Raw genomic sequence first — 11,726 nt, 5'->3', positions numbered from 1 at the left:
TTGAGCTTTACAGAAGGGAGTCGGACTGTTATCCGAGAAGATGCATTTACGGGTAATGCAATCAATAGTTGGAGCATTGCTGCCTGAGCACAAAAGGCAAGAATTGCACTTGATCAATGCGGAACAAACAACTGTGTCTGGCCTGCCCAAACAACTATCCAAACTTCAAGGATTACCAATGTTAAATTTTAAACTGGTTGTAAAGTCCAGAAAAACACACAACGATTACAAGCGGTCTTGTGATCAGACTATGATTAGTTAAATTTCAAATCAACACTTCCAGTGACAGTAAAATTCTGGGTCCCTGTACAGTCAGTGTCAATCAGCCTTTCCATTGAAACCTGGACTATCCTGCTAAAAATGTTTGCGCACTGATTATAATTGTTGCTGTGTTCTCCTGGATTAAAAATTTAATGTTATGCTAACATGATGTCACAGGCATATGGTTGTTGGCTTGTTCACCGAGCTCTCTGGTTATCGTACAGACGTTTTGTCACCATGCAAGGTACCATCATCAGTGCAGTCTCCGTTGGGGCAATGTTGTTCCACTCCACTTGGTATTTATATGATTCGGTCTGTTAAATTGGCTTGTGTCACTTCCGGTTCTCTTCTGCGTGGGCTTGTACATGGGGTCGAATTCCACGTGTTTGTGAATTGAATTACGGGTTGAAAACTAGGTCTGTAGGAATTCCCATGCGTGTCCCCAGGGGACTTTCTACAGGCCTGGTTTTCAATATGTAATGCAATTAACAAACGTGGAATTAGACCCCATGTACAAACCCGCACAGCACAGACCCGGAAATGACACGACCGAACAGACCGGATTATATAAATTCCAAGTGGATTGGAACAACATCGCCTCATCGGAGGCTGTACTGATGATGTCACCTAGCAAGGTGATGAAACATCTGTTCAATAACCAGTCAGTTTAGCAAGCAAACCAACAACCTCATCCGCAACCCGAGCTACAAATGTTTGCTAGAACCTTAAAGTCACAGGTATAAAAATGCCTTCATCGATGGATCACAGCAGTTATTTTTTGCATTGGGATCATGCAATCAATCTAAAAAGAAAGAATGTGCATGGTTACTGGGCGAAGGTGATAGAACAGCACTAAGTGAAATGTTCATTCAGAGAGCTGGCGCAAACACAATGGGCCAAATGGACTCCTTCCACTGTGTAACCATGAGCTGATGAGGTCTTTTCGTTTCTTCCAACTTGCAGACCTCTTCCAGAAGATAATGAAGCCATAACAGAGGATGAGCTGAATGCCAATACAGATGGTAATAGACCAGGTAATTATATTAGGGTATATCAGTACATGTGTGTGTGTGTGTGTGTGTGTGTGTGTGTGTGTGTGTGTGTGTGTGTGTGTGTGTGTGTGTGAGAGAGAGAGAGGAGAGAGAGAGAGAGAATGTGTGAGCGTAAGCGTGAGCATGAGAGCCTTACCATTCAGCAAGGATCCGCTCTTTCAATGCCCACTGCCACAGACTCTTCCTCTCTTCCCACTCACCTAAAGAAACTGCTGTTTCATTCATTCACATGATGTGATTGTCACTGGCTAGACCAGCATTTAATGCTCATCACTCATTTGGTACAGGGTAATAAAGACTCAACCACACTTTTTCAGGAGATAAGACAAGCTCAGGGTATGGACTAGGTAAAGACGGGAGATTTCCTCCCTTAAAAGAATATTAGTGAACGAGATGAGTTTTTATGATAATTGATAAGCTAGTTTTTTATTCCATGTTTTTGTATTGAATTCAAATTTTATCACCTGCCATAGCAGGATTCAAACCTGTCTAACCAGATCATTATCCTGGGATTCTATGTTGGGCAGCCCAGTGGCTCAGTGGTTAGCACTGCTACCTTACAGCTCTAGGGACCTGCGTTTGATTCCACCCTTGGGCAACTGTGTGGAGTTTGCACATTCTCCCTGTGTCAACATGGGTTTCCTCCAAGTGCTCCAGTTTCCTCCCACAGTCCAAAGAGGTGCAAGTTAAGGTGGATTGGCCATGCTAAATTGTCCATAGTGTCCAGGGATGTGCAGGTTTAGGTAGGTTAGCCATGGGAAATGCAGGATTACAGAGATAGGGTAATAGGGATGGGCCTGGGTTGGATGCTGCTTGAGGGTTGGCGTGAACTCAATGGACCAAATGGCCTGTTTCCACACTGTAAGGATTCGACATTACTCACTTAGTGACATTAGCAATGTACCACATGTCTTTGTAGTTCCTTTGTAAGCCTAGAACTGAAATCAGATGCAGTCATAAATTACACAGGCAAGAAGCAGGCTAGGAATGATGGGGAAGTCCGCTGATGTTTATGCTGTCTAAGAGACAGTGTGACCTTGTGCACTCCCTTTTTCAACTGCTACAAATGAAGTGAGTCTGACTGAAATTACCGTAAAGTATTACAATGTGAAAGCGGACTATTCAGCAACATGTGCTGAGGGAGGACATCAACAGAATGGAAGTTAGCCACATGAGGGCAATCATCAGTGTGATCTCCAGGCATGGATGAACGAGGACGAGTAGCTTTACTCGGCTCAGCCTATTCTGTCACATTAACTCTTGTGCATATTTTCAGGAAAAATCCTGAAAATCTTGAAATTCTGAGCTCATTAATCACTTCTACTGGCTTTCTGTAGTCTGCATCAAGCCTTGCCTTGAATGCAAAGAATGCTTGACATTTTTAAGCCCATGCAAGAATGTTCCACTACACAGTCTGCAAATGCCTGATAAATATAGAATCATACAACAAATGAGGCCATTCAACTCATTGCATTTAGTACTTTTGATGGGTAAATTGAACATTAGAACACATGAAATAGCAGCAGGGATAGGCCATCTGGCCCATTTAAGCCTGCTCCACCTTTCAATAAGATCATGGCTGATCTTTTTGTGGACTCAGCTCCTCTTACCTGCCTGCTTACCATAACCCTTAATCCCTTTACTGTTAAAAACATACCTATCTTTGCCTTCAAAGCATTTAACGAGGTAGCCTCAACTGCTTCACTAGGCAGGGAATTCCACAGATTCACAACCCTTTGGGTGAAGAAGTTCCTCCTCAGCTCAGTCCTAAATCTGTTCCCTCTTATTATGAGGCTATGCCCCCTCCTTCAATTTTCACCTGCCAGTGAAAACAACCTCCCTTCTTCTATCTTATGTATTTCCTTCATAATTTTCTATGTTTTCATAAGATCCCTCCTCTAAATTCCAATAAGTATAGTCCCAGTTTATTCAATCTCTTAAAAGCCAACCATCTCAACTCTGGAATCAACCTAGGGAGCCTACTCTGCACCTCCTCCAGTGCCAATAAATCCTGTCTCAAGTAAGGAGACCAAAACTGTACACAGTTTCAGACAGTCCCATTCCACCCTTCTGTCCCCTATAGCTTTGCTTTCCACCCCCACCCCACTTTCAAATATTTACCTAATTTGCTTTTAAGAGGTGGCTGTAGAATCTGTGTCACTTATGTATCAGGCTGCACCTTTCCAAACCATAACCATGGTTACCCATTGTGGTTTAGAATAATGAGAGGTCATGATAGTGAAACATGATAAGGTCCTACAAAGCCTTGACAGATGGATGAGGAAAGAATCTGGAACAATCTAGAAACAGGGGTCACTGTATACATTAACAAGGTTTATACATTTAAGGTAGTAGATAAGAATTATTTTTTTCCCTCAGAGCTCTGAATTTTTTGGAGCTCTTCCTAAAAAGGCAGTGGAATAATTTTTAAGACAGAAGTTCTTGATAACCAAGAGGATGAAAGACTATCAAGAATGGTGGGAATATGGAGTAATCAGATCAGCCATGATCTTATCGAATGGTGGAAAAGGCCTGAGGAGCCAAGTGATCTACTCCTGTTTCCTAATTCCTGCTTTTCAGATGGAGAGGAGATGTTTTTCTCTCTGAGGGTAGTAAGTCTGTGAAGTTCTCTTACCCAGAGAGCAGTGGAGGCTCAATCATTGAAAGTTGAGTCATTCTTGATTCACATGGGAGCTGGAATGTTATGGGGCAGAGACTAACAGGAAACATTGAATATAAGTTTGTTATTAATTTGTTATTATTACTTGAAGTAAGCTTTCTACTTTAGTACTGAGTGGGTGTTCAGATAAGTGGGATATGGATGCTAGGACAGTTGCTTGCACCTCCTGTAGAATGTGGCAGTTGGGAGACGTGGCACACGTCTCTGCTGGCTACATCTGCGGGAAGTGCACCCAACTACAGCTCCTTGAAAACCGTGTTAGGGAAATGGAGCTGGAGCTGGATGAACTATGGATCATTCGGGAGGCAGAGGGGGTAATTGAGAGGAGTTACCGGGAGTTGGTCACTCCTAAGGCTCAGGTCAAGGATAGATGGGTTACAGTTAGGGGGAGGAAAGAGGACAGACAGACAGTGCAGAGATCCCCTGTGGGCATTCCCCTCAGCAATAAGTATACCGTTTTGGATACTGCTGGAGGGGATGACCTACCAGAGGAAAGCCATAGTAGTCAGTTCTCTGGCACTGAGCCTGACACTGTGGCAAAGAAGGGAAGGGGGCAGAATAGAAAAGTACTCGTGGTAGGGGACTCGATAGTTAGGGGAATTGACAGGAGATTTTGTGGTCAGGATCGGGATTCCCGGAAGGTATGTTGCCTCCCTGGTGCCAGGGTCCGGGACGTCTCCGATCGGGTGTATAAAGTTCTAAAAGGGGAGGGCGAACAGCCAGAAATCGTGTTACATATTGGCACTAATGATATAGCCAGAAATAGGATTGAGGATATAAAAAGTGATTTCAGGGAGTTAGGATGGAAGCTGCAGAGCAGGACGAACAGAGTAGTGTTCTCTGGTTTACTACCGGTGCCATGAGATAGCGAGGCAAGGAACAGGGAGCGGGCACAGCTTAACACGTGGCTACGCAGCTGGTGTAGGAGGGAGGGCTTCAGATATGTAGATAATTGGGATGCCTTCTGGGGAAGGTGGGACCTGTACAAGAAGGACGGGTTGCATCTGAACTGGAAGGGGACCAATGTCCTGGGTGGAAGGTTTGCTCGAGTAGTTTGAGAGGGTTTAAACTAGTATGGCAGGGGGGTGGGAACCTGAGCTGTATACCGGAGGTGAGAGTTGATGCAGGTGAGGCAGTAGCAAGAGTACACAAGCTAGTGGGAAGGATTTTCCTGGGAAGGAACCAAGGGATCGGTTAAAGTGTGTTTGCTTTAATGCAAGGAGTATCAGGAATAAAAGTGATGAACTTAGAGCATGGATCAGTACCAGGTGCTATGATGTTGTGGCCATAACAGAGACATGGGTTTCTCATGGGCAGGAATGGTTGCTGGATGTTCCAGGGTTTAGAACATTTAAAAAGAATAGGGAGGGGGGAAAAGAGGAGGGGGCGTACCACTACTAATCAGAGAGGGTATCACAGCTACAGAAGCTTCCATTGTCGAGGAAGATCTGCCTACAGAGTCAGTATGGGTGGAAATTAGGAACAGCAAGGGAGTAGTCACCTCGTTAGGGGTTTACTACAGGCCCCCCATTAGCAGCAGGGAGATTGAAGAAAGCATAGGTCGACAGATTTTGGAAAAGTGTGGACGTAGTAGGGTTGTTGTAATGGGTGACTTTAACTTTCCTAATATTGATTGGAACCTCCTTCGAGCAGAAGATTTGAATGGAGCTCTTTTTGTAAGGTGTGTTCAGGAGGGTTTCCTAACGCAGTACGTTGACAGGCCGATGAGGGGAGAAGCCACTCTAGACTTGGTGCTCGGAAACGATCCGGGGCAGGTATCAGATCTTGTGGTGGGAGAGCATTTTGGTGATAGTGACCATAACTGCCTCACATTCTGCATAGCTATGGAGAAGGAGAGGATTAGGCAAAATGGGAGGATATTTAATTGGGGAAGAGGAAACTATGATGCGATTAGACACGAGTTAGGAAGCATGGACTGGGAGCAATTGTTCCATGGTAAGGGAACTATAGACATGTGGAGACTGTTTAAGGAACAGTTGTTGCGAGTGATGAGTAAATATGTCCCTCTGAGACAGGCAAGAAGGGGTAAGATAAAGGAACCTTGGATGACGAGAGCGGTAGAGTTTCTTGTGAAAAGGAAGAAGGTAGCTTACATAAAGTAGAGGAAGCTAGGGTCAAGTTCAGCTAGAGAGGATTACACGCAGGCAAGGAAGGAGCTCAAAAATGGTCTGAGGAGAGCCAGGAGGGGGCACGAGAAAGGCTTGGCAGAACGAATTAGGGAAAACACAAAGGCATTTTACACTGTGAGGAATAAGAGAATGGTCAAAGAAAGAGTAGGGCCGATCAGGGATAGCATAGGGAACTTGTGTGTGGAGTCTGAGGAGGTAGGGGAAGCCCTAAATGAGTTTTTTGCTTCTGTCTTTACAAAAGAAACGAACTTTGTAGTGAATGAAACCTTTGAAGAGCAGGTGTGCATGCTGGAATGGATAGAGATAGAGGAAGCTGATGTGCTGAAAATTTTGTCAAACATTAAGATTGACAAGTCGCCAGGCCCGGACCAGATTTGTCCTCAGCTGCTTTAGGAAGTGAGAAATGCAATTGCTTTGCCACTTGCGAAGATCTTTGCATCCTCGCTCTCCACTGGAGTCGTACCTGAGGACTGGAGAGAGGCAAATGTAACTCCTCTCTTCAAGAAAGGAAATAGGGAAATCCCCGGCAATTACAGACCAGTAAGTCTCACGTCTGCCGTCTGCAAGGTGTTAGAAAGGATTCTGAGGGATAGGATTTATGACCATCTGGAAGAGCATGGCTTGATCAAATGCAGTCAACACGGCTTTGTGAGGGGCAGGTCATGCCTCACAAACCTTATCGAGTTCTTTGAGGATGTGACTAGAAAGGTTGATGAGGGTCGAGCTGTGGATGTGGTGTATATGGACTTCAGTAAGGCATTTGATAAGGTTCCCAATGGTAGGCTCATTCAGAAGGTCAGGAGGAATGGGATACAGGGGAACTTAGCTGCCTGGATACAGAATTGGCTGGCCAATAGAAGACAGCGAGTGGTAGTAGAAGGAAAATATTCTGCCTGGAAGTCAGTGGTGAGTGGGGTTCCACAGGGCTCTGTCCTTGGGCCTCTACTGTTTGTAATTTTTATTAATGACTTGGATGAGGGGATTGAAGGATGCGTCAGCAAGTTTGCAGATGACACAAAGGTCGGAGGTGTCGTTGACAGTATAGAGGGCTGTTGTAGGCTGCAGCGGGACATTGACAGGATGCAGAGATGGGCTGAGAGGTGGCAGATGGAGTTCAACCTGGATAAATGCGAGGTGATGCATTTTGGAAGGTCGAATTTGAAAGCTGAGTACAGGATTAAGGATAGGATTCTTGGCAGCGTGGAGGAACAGAGGGATCTTGGTGTGCAGATACATAGATCCCTTAAAATGGCCACCCAAGTGGACAGGGTTGTTAAGAAAGCATATGGTGTTTTGGCTTTCATTAACAGGGGGATTGAGTTTAAGAGTCGTGAGATCTTGTTGCAGCTCTATAAAACTTTGGTTAGACCGCACTTGGAATACTGCATCCAGTTCTGGTCGCCCTATTATAGGAAAGATGTGGATGCTTTGGAGAGGGTTCAGAGGAGGTTTACCAGGATGCTGCCTGGACTGGAGGGCTTATCTTATGAAGAGAGGTTGACTGAGTTTGGTCTCTTTTCATTGGAGAAAAGGAGGAGGAGAGGGGGCCTAATTGAGGTATACAAGATAATGAGAGGCATAGATAGAGTTGATAGCCAGAGACTATTTCCCAGGGCAGAAATGGCTAGCATGAGGGGTCATAGTTTTAAGCTGGTTGGAGGAAAGTATAGAGGGGATGTCAGAGGCGGGTTCTTTACACAGAGAGTTGTGAGAGCATGGAATGTGTTGCCAGCAGCAGTTGTGGAAGCAAGGTCATTGGGGTCATTTAAGAGACTGCTGGACATGCATATGCTCACAGAAATTTGAGGGTGCATACATGAGGATCAATGGTCGGCACAACATTGTGGGCTGAAGGGCCTGTTCTGTGCTGTACTGTTCTATGTTCTATGAAAGTGGAGTCGAGACCACAACCAGAACAGTAATGATTTTGTTGAATGGCAGAGAGGCTTAGGAGGCTAATTCCTAAGAGCCTATTCCAAAGTCCTGTATTCCCATAATAACTACTATTGAATCATAGCACCATCCAGCACAGAAACGGACTCTTTGGTCCAACCAGTTCACATCAACCATAATCCCAAACTAAACTTGTCCCACCTGCCTGCACGTGGTCCATATCTCTCCAAACATTTCTTATTCATGCACTTATCCAAATGTCTTTTAAATGTTGTAACTGTACCTGCATCTACCACTTCCTTTGGCAGTTCATCCCATATATGAACCACTCTGTGTTTAAAAAAAAAGCCCCTCATCTTTTTCAAAATTTTCTCCTCTCATCTTAAAAACATGTCCCCTTGTCTTGAAATCTTCTGCTCTAGGGAAAAGACACTTACCATTCACCTTATCTGTACTCCTCATTATTTCATAAACCTCTATAAGATCACCTGTCAACCTCCTATGCTCTGGCGAAAGAAGTCCCGGCCTATCTGGCCTGTCCTTATAACTCAAACCCTCCAGTCCTGACAACATCCTGGCAACATCTCTTCTGAACCCTCTCCAGCTTGCTAATATGCTTCCTACAACAGGAGGCCAGAACTGGGAACACTACTGCACTCCAGAAGAGGCCTCACTAGTGTCCTGTACAACCTAAACGTAATGTTCCAACTCTGTACTTGAAGGTCAGAGCAATGAATGTAAGCGTGCCAAATGCCTTCTTAACCACCTTATCTATATGTGATGCAAACTTCAAAGAATTATGTGTCTGAACCCCTAGGTCTCTTAATTGAGCTTTCCCAGCGCAAATGGGACTAGATTAATTTAGTACAACTGGTCAGCGTGGACGATTTGGACTGAAGGGTTTTTCTCCATGCTGGACAACTCTATAGTTGCTTACTAGTTCTTGTGTTCTTCTGTTATTGAAGGATACAAGGAAGAATATAAAGAAGAGGAACAGAACTCTGCTATCTTAGATCTAGCAATCCCCAAATTTTTAACTTGCCACTCTGCTTGGACCTGCAGCGTGGGAAGCCCATATCTAAAACATTCATGATTTTAAACTCCTCAATCACATCTTCCCTTGGCCCTCTCTGCTCCCAATGGAAACCAGTCCAGCATGACTGGAGACAATCTTTCCTCTCCCTTTAATAGATAATTTTGTAAAAAAATGCTATCTATAGGATTAAATCATCTGTCTTTATTTCTCCTTCAGTGCCGCCGAACACTCTGCAGTTGTGTGGGAACAAGCATAAAAAGCGGCTCCTTGCACCAGCAATCAGTTTGACCTTGGAAGGGAATGGGGAGACAACACGGTCCGAGGAGAGGACTCCGGATGAACCAGAAGGGGATTCCTCTGATCTAAATTTAGATGAATTAGATACCCCTTCAGATAGTGAATCATTTGAGTTGCCGGAGAATGGTAATGAATTTGAGTGGGAAGGTAAACAAACCAATCAACGTCTGATCAATATTCTTAATCATCTCCTCTGAATGACTGTCTTCTTTCACCTTCTGTCTTTTCCTCCACTGAGTAGCAATGTAAGTTTGACTGTGACTTTAGTAGGTGCGGCAGCCCCATTTCTCTTGTGGTCAAAGGCTGATTTCCCCTCCGCTCCCAGGGTATCAATGATGGTGGATGCGCACAGGCTTGGGGCTGCTAGAGGGGAGCAGAATGTTGTTCCTTGGAGTGTCCACCTCTTCCCTACTCTTCTGGCGCATCTTCTTAACCCATCATTGAAATAGGTTGCTGGTAAATCTAGTTTGCCTATTCTGCTTTCTGCACTGGCCTTTATCACTAGAGGTTTTCAGTACTCGTGTAAAGAAGTCTTGCTGCAGTTCGGTAGAGCTTCAGTGTGATCGCATGTGTGCAGGTTGTAGAAATCTGGTCATAGAGGTGTACAGCACAGACCAGCACAGCTTCATCCAACTCGTCCATGTTGACCAGAGATCCTAGGTAAATCTAGGTCCATTTGCCAGCATTTGGCTGACTTTCCTTTAAACCGTTCCTTTTCATGTACCCATCCAGATGCCTTTTAAATGTTGTAATCATACTAGCCTCTAACACCACCTCTGGCAGCTCATTCCATACATACACCACCCTCTGCGTGGAAAAAAATTGCCACTTAGGTCCCTTCGAAATCTTTTCTCTTTCACCCTAAACCTATGCCTTCTACTTTTGGACTCCCCCACCCTGGGGAAAAGATCCTGTCTATTTACCCTCATGATTTTATAAACCCCTCAGCCTCTGAGAGTCCAGGGCAAATAGTCCTCGACCGTTCAGCCTTTCCCTATAGCTCAAACCCTCTAACCCTGTTAACATCCTTGTAAATCTTTTCTGAACCCTTTCAAGTTTCACAACATCCTTCCTATAACAGGGAGACCAGAACTGCACATAGCATTCCAGAAGTGGCCTAACCAACGTCCTGTACAGCCACAACATGACCTCCCAACTCCTATACTCAATGCGCTGACCAGTAAAGGCAAGCATACCAAACATCATGTTCACTGTCCAATCTACCTGCTATGGAACTATGAACCTGCACTCCAAAGTCTCTCTGCTCAGCAGCACTCCCTAGGCCCTTACCATTAAGTGTACAAGTCCTGCGCTGATTTGCCTTTCGTAATATGCAGCATCTCACATTTATCTAAATTAAACTCCATCTGCCACTCCTTGGCTTATTGGCCCATCTGATCATGATCCCGTTGTACTCTGAGGTAATCTTCTTTGCTGTCCACTTCACCTCCAATTTTGGTGTCACCTGCAAACTTACTAACCATACCTCCTATGTTCACATCCAAATCATTTATATAAATGACAAAAAGCAGTGGACCCAGCATTGATCCTTGTGGCACACCACAGGTCACAGGTCTCCAGTTTGAAAAGCTACACCCCACCACCACCCTCTGCCTTCTACCTTACAGCAAGTTCCGTACCCAAATGGCTAGTTCACCCTGTAACCCAATGTGATCTAACCTTGCTAACCAGTCCACCATGACGAACCTTGTCGAACACCTTACTGAAGTCTATATGGAACATGTCCACTGCTCTGCCTCGTCAATCCTCTTCATGACATCTTCAAAAAATTCAATCAAGTTCAAAGGGCACGATTTCCCACGCACGAAACCATGTTGACTATCGCCAATCAGTCTTTGCCTTTCCAAATTCGGTATGGACGAGTTGGACCAAAGAGTCTGTTTCAGTGCTGTATGTCTCTGTGAAGCTATGACTAGTTCCTAATTGGTCATTCCTACATTGTCACTGGGTCAAAATCCTCAAACTTCTTCCCTCCCTTCTTAAAGCCACTTTTGAGTGTCCCTATACCATGTGCGCTGCAGCAGTTCAAGAAGGCAGCGCACTACCAACTTCTCAAAGGGCAATTAGGGCTGTTTCAGCCAATGAAACCCACATCTTGTAAACAGAAAAAGTTCTGTTGCAAGATTGTTCTCCTGGTTCAAATCAACAATCCAAACAATGTCCCTGATTCTAACTGCAATCTGCAACATTTATTCCCTCCACCCATTATCATTAAAATTGATGAGTTAGCTTTCCATTTGTGTAAAATCACCTCCCCGTTTCCTGCATTACAATAAGTGGATCTCCAAAACGAAGTACTTCATTGGCTATAAGGTGCTTTGAGATGTGCTGAGGGT

At 44.6% G+C, this 11,726-nt stretch overlaps 1 protein-coding gene across 5 annotated transcripts in view; it reads left to right on the top strand.

Annotated features, from left to right (window-relative positions):
• Nucleotides 1–11,726, top strand: part of bnipl (BCL2 interacting protein like) — a 62,791-nt gene that overhangs the window by 34,468 nt on the left and 16,597 nt on the right. For 4 of the 5 annotated variants that reach the window (XM_048525719.2, XM_048525717.2, XM_059642952.1 and 1 more), the window contains exons 3-4: nt 1,225–1,295; nt 9,289–9,516. In XM_048525719.2, coding sequence (XP_048381676.1) covers nt 1,225–1,295; nt 9,289–9,516 — 299 coding nt within the window. The remainder of the gene's footprint in view (nt 1–1,224; nt 1,296–9,288; nt 9,517–11,726) is intronic. The other variant, XM_048525718.2, reaches the window with a different exon arrangement.

The sequence above is a fragment of the Stegostoma tigrinum genome, chromosome 47, assembly GCF_030684315.1.
Source record: "Stegostoma tigrinum isolate sSteTig4 chromosome 47, sSteTig4.hap1, whole genome shotgun sequence".
Classification (NCBI taxonomy): Eukaryota; Metazoa; Chordata; class Chondrichthyes; order Orectolobiformes; family Stegostomatidae; genus Stegostoma; species Stegostoma tigrinum.
This window is presented reverse-complemented; position numbering and strand designations above follow the sequence as displayed.